This window comes from Microcaecilia unicolor, chromosome 4 (genome assembly GCF_901765095.1).
Source record: "Microcaecilia unicolor chromosome 4, aMicUni1.1, whole genome shotgun sequence".
Classification (NCBI taxonomy): Eukaryota; Metazoa; Chordata; class Amphibia; order Gymnophiona; family Siphonopidae; genus Microcaecilia; species Microcaecilia unicolor.
The window spans coordinates 1,434,492-1,461,711 of record NC_044034.1 but is presented as its reverse complement, the minus strand read 5'-3'; the positions used below and the strand labels follow the sequence as shown (position 1 = coordinate 1,461,711).

At 42.6% G+C, this 27,220-nt stretch overlaps 1 protein-coding gene across 5 annotated transcripts in view; it reads left to right on the top strand.

The window, feature by feature from the left end:
• ARFIP2 (ADP ribosylation factor interacting protein 2) overlaps positions 1-27,220 on the top strand; it is a 127,977-nt gene that overhangs the window by 4,874 nt on the left and 95,883 nt on the right. The window contains exons 1-2 of one of the 5 annotated variants that reach the window (XM_030199769.1): positions 6,959-7,032; positions 14,437-14,543. In XM_030199769.1, coding sequence (XP_030055629.1) covers positions 7,008-7,032; positions 14,437-14,543 — 132 coding nt within the window. In that variant the 5' untranslated portion in view covers positions 6,959-7,007. Of the gene's footprint in view, positions 1-6,958; positions 7,033-14,436; positions 14,544-27,220 lie in introns of those variants that run through there. The other 4 variants (XM_030199770.1, XM_030199773.1, XM_030199772.1 and 1 more) reach the window with 4 other exon arrangements.

The window sequence follows — 27,220 nt, the reverse complement described above, 5'->3', positions numbered from 1 at the left end:
ACACACCTGATTTGTCCCCTGCTGTGGCACCTTAACCTCCCCCCCCCCCCCCCCCCCCCAGTATGCAGGGTCACATCCACCTACCTGCCTAACACTCTTTCATATATTCCTGTTAACACTCCCAGTGTTACCCAGGCATGTTTATATACCTGTGTGTATGCCTCACGCTACACACATGTACATGTGTAACCATCGTGGCCTCCTACTTTGCAAGACAGAGGATATAGAGCCCCTAACGCGGGCCTACTGTTTCGTAAGAGGGCACTACCCGCGCGGACACTCTGGAATGCTCTGAGGCATCCCTGCGTTGTTTGGCCGTCAGCACGGACTACTCCCATGGTAAAAAAGTTTTAATTTTTTGGGGGTGGAGTAGGTATGCCTGTGGTAATTGGGTAGTGCAGGAGTCCTTTCTGCCTCCTGGTGGTAATGACCACATGCTAATGGGGAAATTAGCATATAGTCATTTTACGCACCCAGGAAATTCACGTACTGAGAGCAGCGCCACCTACATTTTAACGTTGGTTAGTAAATGGACCCTATAATGCAGTAGGAAGCAGAAAATGTATCTGATCCCTGCCAAATATTTTCTGATGCAGTCTTAGATCCCAGTTGATTTTTCTTGTATTTATTTGTGTGTCTATTTTGCAATTACATATCCTTTACCCAGGCTTTTCTGCATTCTGTTCTGATAGGGTTTTATTTTTTATAACACTGCCTTCCCTAGGAATACATTCCATGCTTTGACCCATTTCCCCTTCGTACTGTCATATCTCCTTTTTATAGCATTCTTTTGCACTGAAAGGTTTCCTTCTTGTGTCTTCCTGCTTTTCAGGTATCTGTATCTTCCCTCTTCTTCTGCTTTAACATATACATATTTATATCCAAGTGCTTAAATAAAAAAAAAGTGAAAATAAAAGAAATAAAATAATTATAACTGCTAATCTAGAAAAAGACGAAAATAAAGCCAGAAAAAGTGAGAGAGTTTCCCTAGGTTTCTCTGAATGCATTGCAGTGCCTTGGGAATGTGTACAAATCAGCGCACAACAGGTCACCTTCCTCTCCTTGCACACTGAGCTCCTGAGAGGCCACGCATGAGAGACTCCTTGATGAGAACAATATGGGAAACGCTGATAGAGAGAGCTGCACCACAGCCTACCTGCATTCTTGTCTTCTGTGTCATTTTCCTTTCCTGTGTTTTTTTATTTCCCGATTCAAAGTTTGCCAGTAACCTGCACCGTGGTATTTTCCTGACCCCTGCCAGCTAGTTGCTTCTGTTTTAGGACTTCTCCCATCACTGGGCATCTTTGTGTGATTTCAGCCTGGTTTCTTATGTTTGACTTTTGACTTCTGCTGCCTCTTATATTGATTTCCTCTGCTTTTGGAGTTACTGTCTGTCGTGTTTTATGGTTGCCTGTGCTTTGTTTTCATCCGTGGTTTGCATGTACTCTTGCTGTTCTGTCCCTGATGCAGGTAACAGCTTCTCTGTCAATATGGTATGAACTGTGGTGACATTCAAGAAAGGCTGGATCAGCTCTCTGAGGTGAGGCAGACTTGTCTGCTCTCATTTTCTGGAAGTGATAGAAACAGGATTGGGAGGTTGTGGGTTGGGAACAACACACCCTTCACTCAGTCCAGAGCATAGGCAAGGACGAGTTGGTAAGGATAAGATACTACAACCTGTTTAAAAGCCTGGTAGGATCAGCAGGCTCTAACAACCCAGAACCCAACTGGGTTGATACTAACAGGTTAATGAGGGGTCAGCTGCTGCCCAGCAAGGCTGGTGGTAGGTAGATGATGGAGCAGTTTAGTCCTGTTAGTTTAGAAATTGTGAGGATGGGTCAGGTGTTGAATTAATGTGCTCATCTACCCAGGGATGGAAAACAAAGAGCAGTCTAGTCTGCCCAGTTCTTTTTACCATGTGAGGATATCCCAGTTCTCAGCTGTAGATGCCTAACTGTTTTTATCCAGCCTGTTTTTATCTGCTGTTACCGTCTAACCCAGAGGTTGATTTTATTTTTATTTTTTGTTTTTTTTTGTTACATTTGTACCCCGCGCTTTCTCATTCATGGCAGGCTCAATGCGGCTTACATATTATATACAGGTACTTATTTGTACCTGAGGCAATGGAGGTTAAGTGACTTGCCCAGAGTCACAAGGAGCTGCCTGTGCCAGGAATTGAACTCAGTTTCTCAGGACCAAAGTCCACCACCCTAACCACTAGGCCACTCCTCCACTGTTGCTACTATTTGAGATTCCACTAGCAACATTCCAGTAGAATCTCCAATAGTAGCAACATTTCATGTAGAATCTCCAATAGTAGCAACATTCCATGTAGAATGTCCAATAGTAGCAACATTCCATGTAGAATCCCAATAGTAGCAACATTCCATGTAGAATCTCCAATAGTATCTATTTTATTTTTGTTACATTTGTACCCTGCGCTTTCCCACTCATGGCAGGCTCAATGCGGCTTACATGGGGCAATGGAGGGTTTAGTGACTTGCCCAGAGTCACAAGGAGCTGCCTGTGCCTGAAGTGGGAATTGAACTCAGTTCCTCAGGACCAAAGTCCACCACCCTAACCACTAGGCCACTCCTCCACTGATGGATGGATCCAACAGAGACGAGAAAGACTTCAGGAGCATGACCGACTAGTGGCCAATGTTTTATAACCGGCAACTGGGTTATATATTTGGCAGTATGGTACAGTTGGGAAAGTGGTCTTTTCTGCTGCTGTTGTCATCTTCATTTCTGGCAACATTGCCCTGCTTACCTGTTGCTTATTCTCCCCCTCCCTAAGGTTACTGATTTGTTGCATGCCTGTGGTATTTTTGTGGTATCCTGTTTTCATTGTGCGAAGAGAGACTCATTGTTAGGCTGTTAATTGCAGGTGAGACTGGACGTGGAACTGCTGTGGTTAGTGAATCACTTTATTAGGACAGAAGCTTTGAGAAGCTGTTCTTATGGGGTTAAGAGGATGTCGGTGCTTCAAGCTGCAGCCTTCTCTTAAGAGGAAAAATGCTGATTGCTTGTCAATAAGGCAATGAACAGTCCTCAGCTGAAAACGAATAAAGGATAAGCAGCTGACAAGAAACTCCTAAAAATAATGGCCTTCTTATCCTCCAAAAAGCAGAACCAGCATAATAAGAAATAACAAGGAAAAAGCAAAGTAAAAGAGGAAACCAGAGGCACAAAAGAAAGCTAAAAACATATGTTGATTGGTCTTAAGTTTTGTTTTTTTAATATTGTTATATTTTAATTGATGAACTTTAGAGAAGTATCGAACTTGAGCACAGGTAAAGACCATAGAGCCTTTCCATTCTGCCTATCTTCTCCTCTTCCTAAGTTCTACAATCCTTTTCTCTCACCCTTAGATTATCCGCTGTTCTTGTCCTTGGCTTTCTTGAAATCAGATACTCTGTCCTTTCTTCTTCACTTCTATTCGGAGGCTGTTTCACAAATATATCACCCTTTTCAGAAAGAAGTATTTCCTTAGATTACTCCTGAGTCTGTCTTCTTTCACCTTCGTCCTGTATCTAGTTCTTTTCTTGAGGGGGTACCAGGAACTGAGTACCGCAACCTTTTCCATTATCTGCTAAAATTGACCCAAGGACCCCAAGTTTTAATGAAAGAGCTCAGGTGTACACACCAATTCTGCCCTGTCATAGATTCTGTGACTAGTTGCAGGGGGCCTGGCTATTGTGGGGTGGGTCCCTCAGTGATCATCCCATCCCTGAAGGGTGGTCTGACATTTGAGTAGTGGCCCTTTTTATGCTAGAAAAAAATGCACTGCCTGTATCCCATCATTCCAGAGCTTTCTTTCACTTGAAAGAGGCTCGTGTCCTGTGCATTTATTTTATGGGGTACTTGGATGCCTTCTGTCATAAATATACATATTTAGGTCTTTAAGTCTCCAAATAGTTAGCTCTGGCACTCGTTGCCGGAGGATGGGTAACAGTGGTTAGCATAGCATATCTGAGTTTAAAAAAGGTTTGGACAAGTTCCTGGAGGAAAAGTCCATAGTCTGCTATTGAGATGGACATGGGGAAGCCATTGCTTGCCCTGGGATTGGTAGCTTGGAATGGTGCTACTAACTGGGTTTCTGCCAGGCAGGGCGTATCTGCGTGGGGCCACAGGGCCTGGGCCCCCGCAGATTTCGCCCTGGCCCCCCTCCCCCCGTCAACCCTCCCCCGCTGCTTACTTTTGCTGGCGGGTTCCGACCCGCAATCTTCATATTTCGGCTTCCTCCGTGGCCATGTGCTTCCAGGAAGTAACGCTGCAGCGCTGATTCGTTGAATCTAGTTCGGCGTCTGACGTCAGCACGTCAGACCCGAACTAGATTCAACGAATCAGCGCTGCAGCGTTACTTCCTGGAAGCACATGTCCACGGAGGAAGCCGAAATATGAAGATTGCGGGTCGGACCCCGCCAGCAAAAGTAAGCAGCGGGGAGGGTTGACGGCGGGGGTTGGGATAGGCGGCGGCGGCGGGGGGGGGAGCAAAAATGTGCCCCCCCTCTCGGCTCTGGCCCCCCCTACCGCCGGATTCCAGATACGCCCCTGCGGCCAGTACTTGTGACCTGATTGGTCCTGTTGGAAACAGCATACTGTGCTAGATGACCATCATTGGTCTTATCCAGTATGGCTATTCTTACGTCCCTGTAGGTTGTATGTGTAAAGACCACCATTTTAGTAGCTTTCTGGATTAATTCCATCCATGTATGTCTTTTTCAAAATGTAGTCTCCAGTATTCTACACGTAACCCAGATCTAACCAAGTCACTGGTAGACCTTACTTGGAATAGTTTCACGTTTCTAGAGACCACATTGCCAAAAGGTGGAGATCATTAGAGAGAGAACCAAAATAGTTCAAGATTTACCACTAACGTCCGTGTGGGAAGGTGATCTATTTATGTGTATTATTGGTCAATAGGCCCATTAGTGCAATTTGATAAATAGATCCCTAAATAAGTATACCAGAGAGGAGAGACAGGGACGGCAGGAGGTATGATGGACATTCAGCTACCAAAAAGTTATAAATAATGCTAAGGAGCAAATGTTTTTCAGTGGAAAGGGAAATGGGACTTGATATACCCCTTTCTGAGGTTTTTGCAACTACATTAAAGTTTACATATATTCGTACTTATTTTGTACCAGGGGCAATGGAGGGTTAAGTGACTTGCCCAGAGTCACAGGGAGCTGCAGTGGGAATCGAACCCAGTTCCCCGGATTGAAGTCTGCTGCACTACCACTAGCTACTCCTCCCTCATTCCACCAATAAGAGCCAACCTCATCAGTGATGTCACAATGGCTTGAAAGTCAATCTGCCTAACCCACTAGGCTACTCCTCCACTCATTCCACCATAAGAGCCAACCTCATCAGTGATGTCACAATGGCTTGATTGCCTGATACTTGGCTCACTTCTGATATTGTGATGTCATAAGGAAATGGGAAATGACTTGATATACCGTCTTTCTGAGGTTTTTGCAACTCATTCAAAGCGTTTACGTATATTCAGGTACTTATTTTGTACCAGGGGCAATGAGGTTAAGTGACTTGCCCAGAGTCACAAGGAGCTGCAATTGGAATCGAACCCAGTTCCCCAGGATCAAAGTCCACTGCACTAACCACTAGGCTACTCCTCCACTCATTCCACCAATAAGAGCCAACCTCATCAGTGATGTCACAATGGCTTGATTGCCCGATACTTGGCTCACTTCTGATGTCATAAGGGAAAGGGGAAATGGAAATGGGACTTGATATACCGCCTTTCTGAGGTTTTTTGCAACTACATTAAAAGTTTTACATATATTCAGTACTTATTTTGTACCAGGGCAATGGAGGGTTAATGACTTGCCCAGAGTCACAGGAGCTGCAGTGGAATTGAACTCAGTTCCCCAGGATCAAAGTCCATTGCACTAACCATTAGGTTAGGCCACACAATGAACTTCTAAGGATATATATTTGGGAGAACATTAGAAAACTGAAACAGCATGCAAGTTCACTCTGACCCTCATGGTATTGATGTCGTATCTCTACTTTTAACCCTTATTTTGTTGCAATTACTATTTATCATTTCTATAGTTCTAGTAACAAACACATCTGAGACCAGCAAGACAGACAGATAAGGGACAGAGTTATTTATTGTGGGAGTGATTAAAACACAGGCATGGGTGCTGAACAGTGAATTAGGAGTTAAAAACAGCCTCAAAAGATCCTTTATGCTTCTCTCTGTTTTTTCTTCAATTCTGCTTCTGTTTTTGCTCCCAGCACCATCACTATTCCACATCCATTGCTGTTTCTATGAGGAAATATTTCCATGTTTATCCCTCAGCAAATAGGTCTTTCTCCATGGGACAGAGCCAGCTTTATCCTCAGGGAGACTGCTTCTCACATTGCTGCCTAACCGGCAAAACCAGTCTGGTGTTTTCTGAGCCAGAGTTCTGCCCCGAAGCCAGCTGTGTCTCTGGCTTCCAACTATTCTTTCCTACTGCTCCTTTACTGCCTTTAACATCTTTCCAAGAAAGTGAACGCTTTTTCCATTTCTCTATCTGGCTTTGTGGCAGTTTCTTTGCTGTTGCCTTCTCTTCAGTTCCAGGATACAGACTGGAAGAGAACCTCTGAATCCTGAGCGGGTTTGCATGGTACAGGTGGAGAATTCCCACAGCAGGATGCTGTCTGTGTACAGAGAGTTATTTCTTGAGCTGTTTAAATTCTTTAATGCTGCTCCTTCACTTGGGAAGTCACTAAAAAATTAAAAGTTGCAACCCATACAGGACAACATCAACGAAATAAGACCACAGAGGAAAGCTGAGTCAGTACTCCAGTCTGCAGGATTTTGTTGTATGTGAGACATTGAAGGAAGGGGTCATTGACATATCCCTTCCTGAGCCTGAAAGAAGGATGCAGACAAGATATGCCCCAGCCCAGGTCACATAGGAAGGGATGGATGGCGATTTCCATGTCATCCCCTCATCTCTTCCGGCAGAAAATGGAGAGGCTGCAGGTCAGATGAAATCTTTTGCTGTAAACAAAGGTGCATTAATTCATTTAGTTCACCTGGGATAGCATAGGTATCAAAATGAATACGCTTTAGTAGCAGCAGATGATAAATTGCCTCCATACACAAGTGGGCATGTCAGAAGCTGTCATGGCAAATGGGGGGGGGGGGGGGGGGTTGCTGGGTTCTTGAAGCCTGGTTGGTCGGAGACAGGATGTTGGGCTTGATGGACCCTTGGTCTTTTCCCAGTATGGCAGTACTTATGTACTCTACTGGATCTCAGCCTTGTGATTGGCAATCATTCAACATCTTATAGTCTGCCCATTGCTTAAGGATGGCAGTTGCACAATGCAGGATCTTTCTTAAGCCAACTCGAAAGCTCCAGTAAATGTTCTCGTTATTGGAAAGAAATGATTTTAATGGATGAACTCAAGAAAACGATGACTGATCTGTGGAAACTTAGGAAGCTTTTGGCTCCTTATCTAGTGTCCAAGTACCATCCCTACTACAGCCACTCTTGACTCTCCTTTTGCCTCTTTGCCACTAAGATCCTCCATATTGTTTTCTCTCGGAGTCTGTTCCGTGTATGTATCACCCTTTTCTTGGTGCCTCATGCTGTGAGCTCTTGTAGGAAGCGTGTGGAAACCTACAGACTCGTGTTATTTTATTTTGTTACATTTGTACCCCGCGCTTTTCTACTCATGGCAGGCTCAATGCGGCTTACACGGGCAATGGAGGGTTAAGTGACTTGCCCAGAGTCACAAGGAGTTCCTGTGCCTGAAGTGGGAATCAAACTCAGTTCCCCAGGACCAAAGTCCACCACCCTAACCACTAGGCCACTCCCCATGTCCAACAAGTTTCCCAGTGTGTTTTATAAGTAGCTCTTCATGCTTTAACTGCTGTGTTTGCTGGATGGTATTTGATGTGGAAATTAGACCATGATCTTACCAGTGTGGTAACCATTGTGATAACAGCTGTTCATACTGAATCCGTGGTGATAGTAGCAGGTCTTACTAGTGCTCTCATCTCTTCTGATGGGTTAGGGAATACTCTGTGAATGAGGTATTTATTGCTACCCACTTCATTTGCTCTTTTGTTGAGCTCCCCAGCCTTCAGTGGGCAGATTAATTCCACAGCACAGAGGTCATCCAACGTTGGACGCTGTGGTTTTCTATTCATTAGCTGATTGAGATCCAAGATAGCTCTTCAAGCCCTTCTCTCCTTCCCCCCCCCATGTGAGGGGTCCTTGTGTAGCATCAGGGTTTGGTGAGATGTTGCTATCCATCACCTTGTGCAACAGCACGCTCAACTCTGAGGGTAGGTCTGTATGTGGATCTTTTTCTTCCCCATTATTAGAAAGAGAAGAAAGTTTCATAGACGTTGTGTGTTAGTTCAGGATTCAAGAACTCTGTGCATGTTGGAATCCTGAACCACTCTCCTTCTTCTGCTTCCCTGAGGTGTTCTCGAGCGAAAAGTGGTTTATTGCTTCACTTTCCTTCTGTGAATAACATATGGTACAAAAGATATCTTACACTGCTTCATTTCTTGTTGGCCACAACTTTTGGAACTGTTATCATCAAATGTAAGATTAGAACCTTTGCATCTCAGGTTTTGGAAACTATTGAAGTCTTTCTTATTCAAATGTTTTTGAAGGTATGAGTATCTGTAAGAGTTTGTTGGTTGTTATGCTTTTGAATTCATGTTGTTCTTATCAGGGATGAATTGTCCTTTTAAGCTGTTGTATTGTAAACCACACTAAACCTTTGGGTAAAATGCGGAAAGTAAACTCCCTGTGTTATATTGTATAGATTGGTGAATCTGAAGGCCTTGGAAGATTATGTAAGGAAAGCAGGGTGGGTGGGATTCTAGTTAGCCAACCTGCACCCTTCGAATGAACAGTTCAGTTTCTCCTAGCTTATACTATTGAGCCTATACTGAAATGAAAATGAAGAAGCTTTTCATTCCATGAGATAGAATATAAGAACTGCCATATTAGGTCAGACCAAAGGTCCATCTTGTCTAATTTCATGTTTCCAACAGTGTCCAATTCAGCTCACACGATCAAGATCTGAAAAGATCCCATGTAACTTATCCCAGGGAACAGCACTGTCTCTCCTCCAAGTTTAATAGTTTGTGGACTTTTCCTCCAGGAAGATGTTCAAATGTTGTTGTTTTTTTTAACCATATACTCAGGCAAGGAATTCCTGAGCTGCTTCTTTTATTTTGTTTGTTTTAAATATTCTACTTCCGTCTCTGGCCATATTCAAATCTAGGCTAAAAGGCCACTTTTTTGAGGCTGCTTTTAACTCTTAACTCCTGTTCACCTGTTCAGTATCCATGTCTGTAAGTAATTTCCTTATCTCTTATTTGTCCTGTTTCTTGATTAGATTGTAAGCTCTGTCAAGCAGGACTGTTTCCTACATATTTAGTGTACAGCTCTGTGTAACTGTAGTAATGCTATAGAAATAAGTAGTAATAGTGCTTCAGAAAACTGTGAGGCAAAGCTTTTCTTTTTTTGTTAAATCTATGTTGGCCCCTGTCCCATTAAGTCGTGTTTATTCATATGGATAGTTTTGTTTTTCAAAACCATTTTGTCAGGCTCGGTGTTCTGTACTTTCCTGAATCACACCTGAAGCCCTTTTTAAAGACTGGCGTTCCACTGGCCTCCCTCCAGTCCTTAGGTACTGTAGCTGATTGTAATGGTAGGTTATCGATTAATACCTGCAGTTTCATGTTTGAGTTTTTTTATTGTTTAACTGTTCCTTGAAATGTCACCTAAACATGCGCGATATTCATGCTAATCAAATAGGAGAACGAAACACCGATGTTCGTCTAAGAAGGATGGCAAAAAAGAGAGACTAAGATACGTCGGTCTCCTGTCTGTCCCACGTCAAGGGGTCTAAACCGGGATCCCAAGTTGTGCTTCCATCCGCTTTTCGGAATAAGAAGGTTTTTAATCCTGATTTGAATTTCAATTAGGAGGACTCTGAATGTAGTGCTGGGGCAGAACATTTTTTAGGGCTTGAGCGATTGTCTAGTAGATGCAAACTGGGAAGAAAATACTGGGGGAATAGATAAATGCGATTCATAAGCAGATCGGAGAGATCAGGCAGGAATCTAAGGCACGACCAAAGAGTAGAGGTATGCAAGAGCTATAGCTTAGCCTTACTCGTAAAATTCTCTTAGTATTCTAAGCTCAATCATGGAGGGAACAGGAAGCCAATGATGATGAATCAAGAGCGGAGTGATACGATCAAATCTCTTTGCGTGCATTGCTGTATTGTGGATCTGCTGGAGGTGCTTCAGAAGGTAACTCAGCACACTACAGTGTAAACCACCTAGTGCTGGTGACTTGTTAGTTTTTAATTTGTCATAAGTACATAAGTATTGCCAAAGGTCCGTCATCAGCTCAGCATCCTGTTTCCAACAGTATTTATTTATTTATTTGTTGCATTTGTATCCCACCTCTTTGCAGGCTCAAAGTGGCTTACAATACATCATGAGAAGTGGAAGAATGTTAGTAAATAAACATTTAGTATTGCAGGGTTTTGGTCAGCATGATGATAATAAAAGAATGTAATAGTATACAAGCAGATATTAAGAGACAATTCTGAATATAAATGGGCGAGTTGTGCTTATTCACATTGGTTGATCTTTGTGGTAGGCTTTATTAAAGAGATGTCCAACTGTGTTTGGGGTGGACAGTGGTGTGTCTGTCTACTAATGCCAGAACCTGCAATGGTGCATAAAATTTAAACCTCACCCTGCAGAATCGTGTGTTCATGTGTTTCCAGTTCTAGCTTATGTGCTGGTGTATATTAGGTATCTTTGATTGTCCTACATTTTATTTGAAAAGTGTAAAATCAATAAGACATTACAAAAGTCAGCTGAGGATAGACCCATTGATTGGGCGCTTTTAAAAGTCATCTGGAGAGACCGAGGTTTGGACAATGTAACCGTGTCAGCTGTGCCTGGTAGTGGGGTTTTGGGAGGTTTTTTTTTTGTCACTTTATTGATATGCCACCCAAATTAATATAGTCTTTCTTGTATAGTGAGTACTAAAGGGAAGCGTCCTAATTCTTACTCTGCTTCCAGTATCGGGGTTATTCTGTGCATGTGGCTTATCTATTTGCAAATTGAAGGGACAGCTTTTCCATTGGGGTTTTGTCTCATTCTGTGTAGTTTGGGGTTAACTTCAGATCCCGATCTCAGTCCCCATATAATAGGATGAGTTGATTGATGCTATCATATATTTTAATTGTAGTTTAATTGAGAGGATATAGTTGTCCCAGAGTTTCACTGTTGTACAGAGGGCTTTCAGATCCTTTTCTTGTTGTGTCTTTAAAGCCAGTTTAAAACTCCCACATGCTTTTAATCTGTAAAGTCTGTTCTACTTCTTGTGTTGAGCTCAGGGCAGTGAAGGAACTGGAACACTGCTGCCCCCTACGTGTCTCCCTGGACATATCACTTGGTGCTGCAGAGCCAGGACACTGTAGCTACTGGGACCCTGGGAATTCAGATCAGCTGTGGAGAGCTTGATTGTTGACGGAACAAGGTTTGGATTAGGGAATGGCTGCAAAACAAGCTGTTGGTTACTGTGTAACTAGAGCCTGTGATTTCGGAGGCTTTCACAGAGAAAGACAAGTGTACTCCAGGGGATTTCTGCACCACCTAGAATTTGTACAGAATTTGGCATCTGCCTTGCAGAATTACGTGCAAAGGTTGGAAGAGACAAGGCTGCAGCCATGAGTCTGTGGTGCAGCAGGACAGCCCAAATGAGGAAATGGAGGATGGAGCTAGAGAGGAACTGGAGGGGGACTCCAGGAGAAAGAAACGGAGCAGAATGAGCGCAGAGAACTAGGGAGGGAGACAGCAGACAGAGAGAGAAATATGCAGTCTTTGATGGGGTGACAGGTTGAGAACAACAAGAGAAATGGACAAGTAGGGGGAGAGGAGTTGAGCCTGGGAGAGGATCACAGCACTAGGAGGTTTTGGGGGAAGAGGTTAACCCTGGAAGAGTGATAAGAGAGGAAGCTTGGGGACTGACCTAGAGAGGAAGGGAAGGGAGAGACCGAGAAAAGGGGTTCAGGCCAAAGCAAGGAGAAGTTTGGGGTAGGTCCCATGATCACCAGCCTAGGCAAATTCAGAGTCACATCTGTAATATAAGTTCTTGCACAGATGATGTGTTGTTACAAGGTCTCTTCTTCCAGCTGGATTCAAAAGGATCTGATTCAGATTAGAGTTGGGGGGGGGGGGGGACAATTTTGCATACTGTGTGTTTCAAGTCAGAACTGCTACCCCTGTAATCTGTTCCTTGTTGATGTTGGATGGTGCCCTTTTACATTAGGAGACAGGGAGGAGGAAGTGGTTGATGTTGAAACCTGTTGGGCATAGTTCATACAATGGTAACCCCCAAGTTTAATACCACGAAATTGTGGTGCAAAGATCATCCCTATCTCCAGTATTATTTAATGTCGTGATAGCGCCACTAGGGGGAGACTTGAGTCAATAGGATTACATCCCTTTTCAAGGTGACATCTGTATGATCATGATCTCTGCATCAGTTTTAGCGTTGATTGATTGTATTTCTTATCCTTTGGAGTCCACCCTAAAAATGTTAGAGGTTGTTGTTGATCGGCACTTACCTTGAATGTCAGGTGTCCGTCATTAAATTACTTTGGAAGCTGAAGCACATTAGGGCCTTTTTTTTTTTCAATAGATCTTTTCAGACTACTTGTGTAGTCTCTTGCTTTGACCCAATTGGAGTATTGTAATTCTATCTATGCAGGAAACTGCAAAGTGCCCAAAATACTGCGGCTAGACTTGTCATGCATATACTACGCTTTCAGGAGGACTACTCCTTTGCATTGGCTTCCCATTGGGCCAGGGTTCTGTTCAAAACTTTGTTCTCTCATATTTCAGATTTTGTATTCCCCTTGTTACTTTGCCGTATCGTAATTCAGTGTTTGGTGTGCAAGAGACTACCTGCACCTTCATTTCCTACCTGTAAGAAAGTAGTTTATAAATCTATATACTCAGCTACTCTTTCATACCAAGGTACTAAATAGTGGAAAAGTATAGGATCCCAACATGATTATAAGTTTTTGAAAATCTTAAAAAAAAAATTTCTGTCAATTGATCCTGGTGCCTAATCTCCCCCTTCCTTCTTCTTCCCATTATGCTGTATTATTGAATTCTTTATATATTTATGATTATTTCCTTATTGATATGTGTGGGTTTATGTATTTTGTTTCATATTTTGTAATGATTTCTTTTTAACTTGTTAGCAACATTGAACTTGAAATTGTACAGGAAAATGTGGGGTATAAATGTCATAAATAAAAGAGAGAGTTAAAGTAATTGAGTCGGTTTAAAATAAGGGTATTCATCAAAATGTGAAGGTCATTAGAATCTAGGAAGCACCTGATAGAATGAGTTTAACTGAGGGGAAAAGGTTGGCCATCAAGAGTTAAAAGGAGTTTCACAGCAGCCATTGTTAAGAGACAGAAGTTATTAATTTTAAGATACTGTTGGGGGAGGGGAAGAGTGGGGGGTGGGGTTTTTTTAAATGCAAACCAGTTTGCTTTACATTTTGGGGTTCAGTTTAAGCCTGTTTCCCGATAGCCATGTAGAATTAATGGCTAGACATTTATTGATGGTTTACAGGCCGTTACTTGCAGGTCAACTGCGTTGTCAGCCATTCAAAGCTAGATCCTGAACTAGGCTAGCACTAGAAAGATGTTAGAATACAGGCTTTGGACCATTTTTGGTACCTGTCTTTCTGAATTTTCTTTAATTTCTTCAGGAGTAGGAAAGAGAAATTGGAAGTACGTATATGCAGCTGGGGAATATGGAATAAATGATAGTACTGTAGGAGCAAAGTCAGACCCTGGGGTTTTAAAAGCTGATATACAGGAGGGTTTTAAATACATGTAGATAGGAGGGCATAGTGTAAAGAGGTGTTACAGGCCTGAGATGTAGGTTTATACAGGGGTGGATGGTGGATATAGATGAGTGCTGCCGTTTAAGACAGGCCAAGGTTATATCCAGCTCAGCATCGTCTGACACAGGATGTTGTAGAGGAAGCTTATAGAAGTCTGTTTCATGCATTTTCATTGTGAATAGCCTGAGCAGCTGACAAAGTGGGTGCTGTCCCAAAACAGCTGATATCCCTTGTGTTACAGGGCTAACAGGATGAGTGGATGGGCTGTATAGTCTTTACGTGCTATCATGTTCCTATGATTACAGGATTGTGTTGCAGAACTGTGATACATGAAAACCAATTTAGATTGCATGTGGAAAAGGAAATTAAGAACTCCGGGTTGGGATATGGAAAATGCCACCCTATTTTACAAAGCCTCTGCCAAAGATAGTCTTTGATTACAGCTGTGTTTTAAACGTGGTACTTACTTTTTCTGTCTTTCTAATTTTGTCCTTAAGGGGTAACCATGACGGACGGGATAATGAGTAAAGCAGCCACAATGGAAATTCCTATCAATGGTAGTGGAGACAGGGGAACCCTCACCGAGGATGAAAGTCTGGAGCAGGTAATACTTCTTAGGAGAGGGGTGGAAAAGGGAATGAGATCTGCCAATACAATACGCAATACAGTTCCCCCCCCCCCCCCCCCCCCGCTGTCTGTTCTGTCCCTACTCAATTTAACAAACAAACAAACCAAAAAAGGGAAAAAAAAAACAAAAACCTGAGCTGTCAGGGATCTCAAGCCCTGCCAGCTGAAGACCCCCCTCCCTTGATGGTGCCGAAAACACTGTTCTCCATCTCGCCAGTCTGCAACAACTCCCTGAGCCACCAACACAGCACATGCTTAGTGTCAAGGCAGATTACAGCAATATAACTAGGCATTCCTCTGACGTACAGTTAAATGTAAAATATTAAAATCACATTTTCAACCAGTATTCTTAAAAATACGCTTTTACGGTTTTAAGAAATTCAGCTGAACACCCAAGAAGCCAGATTATTCTAAATACAAGGCAACATTAGAGAGAGAGAAAATAATGACACTTGGCCCCCTGTATTGTGCAAAACGTCAATACTGACATACCATATATGCTGGCAGTGGTTTTCTAGGTTGGCTCCCCCCCCCCCCCCCCCCCCCCCCCCCCCCGCAATTTATGACAACCCCAAGCGTATTGCTCTTACTTCCTGGAGGTGTAGGGAGGAGCCACTCGGTTGTCGGCTCTGCCAGTGCTCTGCCCCAGAACAGGAAGTAACGTTTGAGGGAGCAGAGAACCAGCGGAGATGACTGCTGTACAACTGCTCCCTGCGTGCACCTGGGGCAGACCATCCCCACTGCCCCGCCCTTGTTATTCCACTGTATACTGGAATATAAACCAAGATAAATTCCCCCCCCCAAGAAAAGGAAAAAAATGTTAAATATAAACTGGAAAGGGGTTTATATTCAAGTATACAGTAACTTCCCCCTCACCCTGAAGACATACACTTTCTCCTCCACAAACCCTTCCCTGCAGTTACCCCCCCCCCCCCCCCATAGTTACCAGGATTTTGCTTGCGCTTCTTTGTTTATCAGAGTCTGGCAAAGCAGCTAAGCTATGTCATGGGCCTTGAGCATCTGCACATTCTCAAGGCCTGCCTCCACCTGCCCCCCCTCCACTTTATTAGTGTCTGGTCAAGGAGACACACACAGCTCCTGGTTCCTGCCAGAGGCTTGTTCCTGGGTCCTGCCTGAGTCATAAGTACATAAGCACTGCCACGCTGGAAAAAGACCAAAGGCCCATCAAGCCCAGCACTCTGTCTTCGACAGCAGCCAATCCAGGCCCCAAGAACCTGGCAAAAACCCAAAATTTAATAATGATCAATGGACTTTTCCTTCAGGAATCTGTCCAGACCCCCTTTAAACTCAACAAGGCCAGCTGCCATCATTACCTTCTCCGGCAGTGAGTTCCAGAGTCTAACCACGCGCTGAGTAAAGAAAAACTTTCTCCGATTTGTTTTAAACCTACCACATTCTAATTTCATCTTGTGTCCCCTGGTTCAAGTCAAGCCTTGTTCCTGGTTCCTTCCTAACCTAGTACTCTTCCTAGTGCTTTATTTAGTCTGTGACATCATTTAATTGTTCTAATCGTGTTGGTTCAAATCTCCGCTTTCTGCATCTGTCTTTTCTTAACTTTCATGCCAATCTTTTAAAATTCACTTCCATTACAATCGGTCCTTGATTTTCAACCGTCTGAACGACAGTCCATACATAAGTCATTACTCTACATCAGGTAAAACAACAACAAAAAAACAAGACAGATTATACAAATGGATAATATACTGAGCACTAATTTTAACAAACATACTAAAATTAACAGGAAGTACAATTCAAGGGCAAATGATAATAATGCTGCCCCCTAATAACTAATCAAAATTCAGTATTACAAATAATACACACTGCTTAGTTACACTAAACTACACAATTTGCCCATAACAAAAGAGGTCAGTGCACAAGGCAGTATTTGAAATTATTAATCAGGTTGTGGAAGGAACCCACCGCTGAAATTCACCTCCTCAAGTATTCAGAATTAGTCAACAATGCCGTATTGTCTGTCTCTGACTTGTGCAAGTCATATTAAACTCATTCATGTGACAGGACTTGTTGTCAGATTTCACTCTGATTCTTCCACTGCCAAATCAGCTTGCCTTGTCTTTCGGTGGTAAGATGTAGTCGTCCACCGGGGGGTAATGGCAATACCCAAAGACACCATAAGAAGGAGGATTATACTGACTCTTACATGGATCTATAAATGAAACATATTAACAGATTAATTACTCTGTAAGATAACATTTATTTGCTGGGACATAAGTCCATTTTTCCCCGCCCAGATCGGAGGATCAGGATGGTATTGTCCGCTCCTTGGGCAATAATTTCAGCAGGCTGTGGGGGCCCATTTTCTTGGGTAACCCACACCTTTGCACCTGCAGACAGATTAGTGGATCCAAAGCCTTTATCCCCTCATGTGGTAAAGGTGGTGGGTGGATCCAACTTCACAATTCCAGATTGTAACACAGGTAAAATTAATAATTAAGCAATTCTATCATTAGCCTGAATTAACACATCATGTGGACCTTGGTTATTAAGTTTAACCCTTCTCCTTGATAGACTATATCAATCACCCCTTCCAAAACCTGTATTTATTATCTGAATATCTCTTTGTAACAATTTAACCATTTGTACAGCATATATACCCAGCCCTGCCGCTCCTGGAGTGGCCCTGTAGGGCATCATAGCTCCTGCTGTAATTTCCCAATATCCTAATTGGTCATGTTTGATAGTCAAGACTTGTAGGTTAAGAGTAACCATTCGCATTAGGGGTGTTTCTGCCTCCCCAGTAGGCTGATTATTAAGTATCCTTAAGGCCTCTACCAAATTTATTTTCCAATTCTTTAATGATCCCCCTATTTTACGTATTTGTTATTTCAACAGACCATTCATTCGTTCAATTAAACCTGCTCCAATATATATATTACTAGCCGTTGAGCCCGTTAAAATGGGCTAGTATGGGGTTTTGGCAAGGCCCCCTCCCCTCGCTGCTGCCCCATCCTCTCCCCCCCACGAGGTCGCCGCTACCAGTCCCCTGGAGTCACCGCCACCACGCCTGCACCCGGCCCGGGCCCTCTCTTCGGTATTGAACTTACATCGGTGAAACGCAGGCAGCACGCAGATCAGCTGAGCTCCCGTCGGCCTTCCTTCTCTGCCTGTGTCCTGCCCTCATGTGACGTAACGTCGGCGAGGGCGGGACACAGGCAGGGAAGAAAGGGCGACGGGCGCTCTCTGTGTGCTGCGTTTTGCCAATGTAAGTTCAATACCGAAGAGAGTGCTCGGGCCGGGTGGAGGGGGGGCGGCGGCGACCTCGGGGGGGAGCGGTAGCGACGTCGGTGGCTTTGCGCAGTTTCCCTCTCTGTCCCGCCCCCGTCATCACATATTGACACGGGGGCGGGACAGAGAGGGAAGTCTCTACTGCGCATTTCCAAGTGAGTACGGTCACTCGCCATTTATATGTTTGATGGTCTGAAGCGTTTTGTACCAATTAGCCTTCAAAACTGGGAGCCATTTTCAATGATCAATTCTAAAGTTTTAATAGTGTTGCCTGCAAGGATGTGCAATTACATATCTAGAATAATTATCTACTGCTGTGCACACATATTTACATCCTTGCAAATTAGATAAAGGTTCTATATAATCCATCTACCAAATTTGTTTAGGTAATTTTCCCCTTTTTCATTACCCCTTAGACATGTGAGGAACAGATCACCTAGTCTGGTATTAACAGACCAGACATTCAACAATAACAGTTTTAATAACATCCATAATTAAACTAATACCACGATCTGTTGCCCACCTGTGAGTGGCCTTTCTTCCCAGATGTTCACATTTTTGGTGCACGCATTTCGCCAAATCTGAGCAGTTATCTGGATCTTCCACAGTCATCAGCCACTGCGCTGTAGAGATGTTCTAGAGTATCACCCTTGCAATGAACATCTACATAAAAAACAATAACATTAGTATTCTGCACATAATTCCAGATGTCTTGCCACAATTCCCTGCCCCACAAATCCTTGATATTAATTTTCCAGTTATTTTTGTACCAAGTAGGTAGCCACATGGCTAATTCATTTGCCACAGATCATGAATCAGTATATATATGTATGACATTGCCCTAAATTCGCAGTTTTCAAAGCCATATAGGCCTCATTAGTTAATCGATTATACGCTTTTCCCCTCCATCCGTTCCAGAGGCTCTAGCCCAGTTTGTCCTGTTTCTGGAAGGGCTGACACTTTTTCATACAGTAAGGGAATTCCCCCAATCCCTGATTTTGTTCTTTACTGAATATACCACTTCCATTTAATTCCGATAAGATTTTTGGGGCCATTGCATTATTGATATTTCAGGTCTCAGGACAGCAACATGTCCTATAGTTAATAGTTGTTTCTCAAAACAAGTATTTTTCCTTTTCTAGTTCTAAAACACCTATGGCTCTAAAACCCCAGTGTTACTGAATTCCTTTACTTTTGCCAAAAGCTCTAATTAGCATAATTTTCATTCCCTGAGACACTTAATTCTACTTCTGATTGCACTGCCCACAGATCCAGAACAATCTGTGTCTGCTCAAAAGCCTGTTTAAAAAACAAAACAAAACCCTGTTGCTCTCTTTCCCTTCACACAAGGTCATTTTTTTTCCTCCCTGATAAGCACTGCTTGCAAAAAGCTGAGTAATTAATACATTCCTATGTCTGACAGTTTAAAAGTTTCCTTGCCTGAAACGGTCCTTGGATCTTATAAGATTTATCTCCTATCCCTTTTCTTTAACTGTGCAATTAATATCTCCAAATGAGTCTAAACATATAGTACGTCACACTTACAAAAGCACGGCACGCTCAGTTATCATTTTAACTGCGTAAATCACACATCATTCCAACTGCGTCACACTTTACAAGGGCATGCTCAGTTATCATCTTAACTGTAAATCACACACTTATCATTCTTTACTCTTCCTATTATCCCGGCTCTAACAGGTTTTCAGATAAGCAATACTGTTACATAATAACATAGTAAATGACGGCAGATAAAGACCCGTACGGTCCATCCAGTCTGCCCAACAAGATAAACTCATTAACATACTTCTCCCTTTCTGTTTTAACATTTTACCTGCAATGATTCCTTTAAACTGGAATCCTGTTCCTCCCATTAGGACCACTCAGTGGCTATAATAACATATAGTTCCTAATTCCAGCCTTGGAATTCAACTCTCCCCTGCATTCCTCTTACAAAGGTATCATTCTTTGTACGAATCCCACCCTCGTCGCCACGATGAACTGCTGTGGATTTACAGCCTGTCTCACTGACACAGACTACTGTGGATTCTTTTGGATTTGTAATAAGTAAATGAAAACCTTTATTAGAGGAGCTAAATTCTACAATGATTAGGATATATACAATGAGTAGCACATATACAATGATTAGCTAAACAATCATTACATCACTGGTCTCTACATCTAAGCAATGCAAAGAGTTCTTAGACTAGGAAAAGAAGCAATAGTACATACATACAACATCACTGGTCCTTACATCATCCAGGCTCTTAACATCAGCTAGGGGGGGGCCCGGTTCACAGTGAGAGCCAGGAGCTTTAGACCAGGAACAGATCCTCTGCGCAGTCCGTACGTTACTCACAGGTGAGCTCCCACTCTGCTGTGACAAGCCCTCCCTTTTTATTAGGCTCTGAGCCCATGTCCAGAGCTAAGGAAAGTTACAGAATGCTTCTAAGGAAAATTACAGAATGCTTCTCTGCTTAGGTCTGTGGGAACGTGGTCACATGCTTTCTCAAGCCCAGGTGGCCAAGCTGGACTTCTGAAAACAAATGCCATCCTCCCCTTCACATACCAAATTAGTTAGAGCTGTCTCTTATCTTCTGCATTCCAGCTTGTTTTTTGTATTTACAAGAAAAGTTACTTATGGTCAAAGACAGAGTTGAAAAACAATCTTTTAAAATTCACTTCCATTACAATTATAAAAATGCACTTAATTGTTTTTATTACTACTAATTCAAAGACAGGTATTGAATAATGAGGGAAGAGGTTCCTTCATGCAGAATTTCTGACCAAAGTGGGCCAACATTGTCCAGTTCTGTTGTATATATTTATTTCTTCTTACACCTATGTGATTGTAAAAATCATTAAAAAAAAAAAACTTTGTCTCCCGGCTATGTGTTTGTATATAGATGAGTGTGACTTTATTATGAAGGCAAACAATACACCACCAAAATACAGTAGCCAGCTGCACACTATTAGCCACCAAGCTTATACAGAGTGAATTGTGTTCAGTGGGAAATAAATCTATTGGCTGCCTGCTATGTGAATATTCCATCACTGCTATCAAGTATTACATATTTTGGGGCATTTGCTTTAAACAGTTATTGTTTTAATTAATTTATCCAGACCTTACATGCAATGGTATTGCTTGTTAAACCCAAAGGTAACAAGTTGTACTTCCATTAACACAATGTATTGTAAGCCACACTGAGCCCGCAAATAGGTGGGAAAATGTGGGATACAAATGCAATAAATAAATAAATAAATAAATAAACCTAAGGGTAGTTAAACAATTTGGAATAAACTGTGTTGTGCTGTAGAAGTTGTGTAGGATGCCTGTTCTGCTGTGTGCATTTGATAATGTTTGAATAACTGTCTATATTGATGGCAGTGGTTTCTGAACATGTGGCATCATTGAAGGACAGACTTTTAAATGCCCAGTTGGGTATATATGCATCCACCCTCACAAGTGTTTCCCCTACAGAATTCTTTTGCTCCATTACAGCACTGTGATGTTCCTCAAAATAGAACTGATGTGGAAGAACAAGCAATGGAGGTGAAACAGATATGAAGGTACCCAAAGACAAAAAACAACCCCAAATCACAAATGTTGAAACACATACCAGGAAATGTACTTGGAAAGCGATGACCACAAATGTTCGCAGTCTAAGCAATAAAGTTCATGACCTTCAAGCCCTGATGTTGGAGGCAGACTTAGACATTGTTGCAATCACGGAGACGAGGCTAAATGGTTCCCATGAATGGGATACAAACATACCAGGCTATTAGGAAGGTTAGAGAGGGTCGAAAAGGTGGAGGAGTAGCTCTGTATGTGAGAAATGACATTGAGGCAACTGAAATGTCAGGGACCTGGGGAAAGGAAGAAGCGATATGGATCACCTTAATAAGAGATGATAAAACCTCTGTACACGTCGGTGTTGTCTACAGACCTCTGACGCAATTGGAGGATCTAGATAAAGATCTGGTCGCAGATATCCATAAGTTGGGAAAGAAGAGAGAGGTGCTGTTGCTGGGAGATTTCAATCTGCCAGATGTAGATTGGAAAGTTCCATCTGCAGAATCGGAAAGAAGTAGAGAGATCATGGATGCTTTTCAAAGTGCTCTGCTCAGACAAATGGTGACGGAACCCACGAGGGAGGGAGCGACGCTCGATCTGGTGCTCACAAATGGGGATAGTGTGTCAAATGTCCGAGTTGGTGCCCACCTGGACGGCAGTGACCATCAAACGGTTTGGTTTGATATGACGGCTGAAGTGGAGGGCGGCCACTCAAAAATCAAAGTCCTGGATTTCAAGCGTGCTGACTTTAGTAAAATGGGGGAATACCTGAGGAAGGTGCTGATGGGATGGGAGGATGAACGAGAAGTGGAAGGACAGTGGTTCAAGCTGAAAGAAGCTATAAATAGGGCCACAAACCTTTATGTAAAGAGAGTAAATAAAAGCAAGAGAAAAAGGAAACCGATATGGTTCTCCAAACAAGTGGCTGAGAAAATAAAGGCTAAAGAGTTGGCGTTCCTGAAATACAGAAAGACTCAAGAAGAGGAACACAGGGAGGAATACCAGAGGAAACTGAAAGAAGCCAAGAGAGAGATACGTCTGGCGAAAGCGCAAGCGGAAGAACAAATGGCTAGAAATGTAAGGAGGGGTGACAAAACTTTCTTCAGGTATATTAGTGAAAGGAGGAAGACTAAAAAGGGAATTGCAAGACTGAAAGATGCTGTGAACCGCTATGTAGATAATGATGAAGAAAAAGCAAATTTGCTAAATAGATACTTTTGTTCTGTTTTCACAGAAGAAAATCCTGGAGCAGGACCGCAATGGACTGGCAAAAGTACATGTGAGAATGGAGTGGATATAGCACCGTTCACGGAAGAGAGTGTGTATGAACAACTTAAAAATCTAAAGGTGGACAAAGCAGTGGGACCGTTTGGGATCCACCCCAGGATATTGAGGGAGCTCAGAGAGGTTCTGGCGGGTCCTCTTAAAGATTTGTTTAATAAATCCTAGGAGACGTGAGAGGTTCCGTGGGATTGGAGAACGGCGGATGTGGTCCCTCTTCACAAAAGTGGTGATAGGGAAGAAGCTGGAAACTACAGGCCGGTAAGCCTCACTTCAATTATTGGAAAAGTAATGGAAGCGATGCTGAAGGAAAGGATAGTGAATTTCTTGGAAGCAAATAAGTTGCAAGATCCACGACAACATGGTTTTACCAAAGGGAAATCGTGCCAAACGAATCTCATTGAATTCTTTGACTGGGTGACCGGAGAATTAAATCAAGGACATGCTATGGATGTAATCTTAGATTTCAGTAAAGTTTTTGACACGGTTCCCCACAGGAGGCTCTTGAATAAGCTAGACGGGCTGAAGATAGGACCCAAAGTGGTGAACTGGATTAGGAACTGGTTGACGGGCAGACGCCAGAGGGTGGTGGTAAATGGAGTTCGCTCGGAGGAGAGAAAGGTGAGTAGTGGAGTGCCTCAGGGATCGGTGCTGGGGCCGATTCTATTCAATATATTTGTGAGTGATGTTGCCGAAGGGTTAGAAGGTAAAGTTTGCCTTTTTGCGGATGACACCAAAATTTGCAACAGAGTGGACACTCCGGAGGGAGTGGAAAGCATGAAAAAAGATCTGCGGAAGCTAGAAGAATGGTCTAATGTTTGGCAATTAAAATTCAATGCGAAGAAATGCAAAGTGATGCATTTAGGGAGTAGAAATCCACGGGAGATGTATGTGTTAGGCGGTGAGAGTCTGATAGGTACGGACGGGGAGAGGGATCTTGGGGTGATAGTATCTGAGGACCTGAAGGCGACGAAACAGTGTGACAAGGCGGTGGCTGTAGCTAGAAGATTGCTAGGCTGTATAGAGAGAGGTGTGACCAGCAGAAGAAAAGAGGTTTTAATACCCCTGTATAAGACGTTGGTGAGGCCCCACCTGGAGTATTGTGTTCAGTTTTGGAGGCCGTATCTTGTGAAGGATGTTAAAAAAATGGAAGCAGTGCAAAGAAAAGCTACGAGAATGGTATGGGATTTGCGGTACAAGATGTATGAGGAGAGACTTGTTGACCTGAACATGTATACCCTGGAGGAAAGGAGAAACAGGGGTGATATGATACAGATTTTCAAATATTTGAAAGGTATGAATCCGCAAACGAACCTTTTCCGGAGATGGGAAGGCGGTGGAACGAGAGGACATGAAATGAGATTGAAGGGGGGCAGACTCAAGAAAAATGTCAGGAAGATTTTTTTCACGGAGAGAGTGGTGGATGCTTGGAATTCCCTCCCGCGGGAGGTGGTGGAGAGGAAAATGGTAACGGAATTCAAACATGCGTGAGATAAACATAAAGGAATCCTGCTCAGAAGGAAGGGATCCCCAGAAGCTTAGCCGGTGGTGGGAGGCGGGGCTGGTGTTTGGGAGGTGGGGATAGTGCTGGGCAGACTTATACGGTCTGTGCCCTGAAAAAGACAGGTACAAATCAAGGTAAGGTATACACAAAAAATGGCAAATGTGAGTTTATCTTGTTGGGTAGACTGGGTGGACCGTGCAGGTCTTTTTCTGCCGTCATCTACTATGTTTCAGACATATCCAACGATTTGCTCCCATGATGTTATTGAATTCTATTATTCTGTCTCACCTTATTTTCAAATATAAGCCACATTGAACCCAATTTGCTTGGGATATGTGGGATATAAATGTCAAATTTTAAAAATCTGTTATCCTGTACCTTTTAAGGCACTGCCTATCCAGCTGGATAGTGATGGCACAAGGAAAGCAAGTTTGGTCCAGTGAAGACTAACTCAAAATAACCTGTTCCTTAACTGGGCTGTAGTATTACCATATTGAAAATGCAGCCATACCATGCCTTTGTGGTTATGTTCCACTAATAAGTTAAATGATTAACTGGCGTTCTTAAAAGGATTATAAAACATTTAGATGCATGACTAGGAACAAAAACACACACTTATATATGCAATACCACAATTCCTCATATACAGCCACAAAACAACTTTTTAGAGTGGATAGTATTCATAATGAGCTCCCTGTATTATTGACCAAATAGAAGAGATAAGAGTTTTCAGTTTTGGCACAGTATAAGTCATCACAAAAACAAAATATAAGAAAACCAATGGACTGCATTAAGGGCTTGTAGCCCATTTAGTTATGTTTAAACAAATGAGAGATCTGCATGAAACAAAATATTTATTTTTATTATTTTGACTTAAACCACTTGTTCCTGAAACATGCTCAAAACAGAATAATACATTTGTGTATCTAAAATGTAAACTTCTACAAAAGAGATGAGTTGATGATGTGATTCCATATGCCCCAATGAAAGGAGAGTTTAATTTTACTTCCATTTAATTTCAGTATATTCCATCTTTATAACACCAGGCTTCCCAAGGCAGATTACAACAACTGTTAACGTGAACTGGTCAGGAAACAGGATATCCTCACTAAGATTTGTCCATATATTACTGTATTGTATTGAACAGTGTAAAAAAATGAGCACAAAATACAGAGAGTTTATTACTGCTGTTTCTATCAGCATTAATAATTTTTAATGCTGTTTTAGTGATATTCAATTTTATTTCATATTCATATCTAGATATGGGAAGCTTTCAAATAATTAAAAAGCTATCAAATAACAAATAAAATCCCTTATCCTCCACATTTTAAGGCACTGTCTATCCAACTAGATTAATTTATTCTTTGGGGGGGGGGGGGGGGGGAAGAGAAAGAAAAGTTTCCATAGTGTACAACCCTTTTCCCATAATTTTAAACTGAAACTTAACAGCCAAATAACTTAAAAAAGGATAGTAGGAAGACTCAAATCTTGATCTAAAAGATAGTTGTTTTAGGTTCTTTGGTTGCTAGAGAGGTAGCACTGCTACTGACCTGAAATATGTGTTAATTAGAGTTTGAGGAAGAATATTTGCAAAGGTTATTAAGAACAATGCGATTACTGAGTTAGCTTGAAAGAAGACATTTCTCTGGTAAGTGAACATTATTTTGCTTTGTTCTCTGGGATCTTAAAGATTGGGGTTTAAATGAGGAATTGTAGGTTAGTGATAGGCAGAATAAGAATATAAAAAAGCAAACTTTCAACTAATCTCCGTACTCTTTTCCCCCTAGTTATAAAACTTGAACTTTGTACCACAGCATTAACAGATAGCCTCTAGCAGACACAGCAGGACCTAGTTTAGCCTTCCTCCCACCCACCCTTCCCAACACCTGCCCACCCTTAGCAACTCATCAGTTATTGTAATTAGGATAACAAGCGAGTTTTAATTACATTTCGTTACTTTCTAAGAAGAAAACAAATCGCACAATATTCAATATAAGCGAAAGACATTTTTATATTAGACTAATATATTTAATACTTTAGCAAATTTTAATTATTGAAAACTCAGAAATACTAAGATGCAGACAGCAGTCCAGCTACGAGAGGGATCTATCCACTCTATTGCATTGAATGTCACATGTGTGATTATCTCCCAGTTGGTGAGCGGTTATATGTGTGTGCCCGATGTAAAGATCTCCTAGCTCTCAGAGAATGGGTCCATTCTCTTGAGGCTAGAGTAGCGGAGGAGCTGAGGGAAACAGAGAGGTACATAGAGGAGACCTACAGGGTGTTGTAGAGAAGTCCCAGTCTGTTAGCCCCTGTACTGCCTTGGAGGAGGGAGGTCTCCTAGAAGGAGAGCATCACCCTGGTGAAGTAGGAAATACTCCTGTTGCCAGGACTTGCCCACCAGAGGATGTACTATCTTCTCGCACTGAGGATATGTCTCCATGAGTGTCTTCCTAGGCAGGAAGGTTTAGGACAGCTGTTGTAGTTGGTGATTCGATCATTAGGCATATAGATAGCTGGGTGGCTGGTGGACATGAGGATTGCCTGGTGACTTGCCTGTCTAGGTGATGCGTGAGGTCCGCCACCTTTGCAGCAGTTAGGCAAGCAGATAGGCAGCTATCTACATGCCTAATGATCGAATCACCTACTACAACAGCTGTTCTAACTCTTCCCGCCTGGGCAGAAGTTCTTGGAGACATATCTTCGGTGCGAGAGGATAGTGCACCCTCTGGTGGGCAGGTCCTGCCTTAAGGAGTATTTCCTACGTCACCAGGGTGATGCTCTCCTTCTTCATTACCTCCCTCCTTCAAGGCAGCACAGGGGCTGCCAGACTGGAGGTGGGACTTCTCTACAATATCCCTGTAGGTCTCCTCTACGTACCTCCCTTAGATCCTCCAAGCCTGCTACTCTAGCCTCAAGAGAATGGACCTCTTTGTATTGGGCACACACATATAACCGCTTACCAACAGGGAGATAATTATGTACGTGACACTCAGTGCAAAAGACTTGATAGCACCCCTCTCACTGC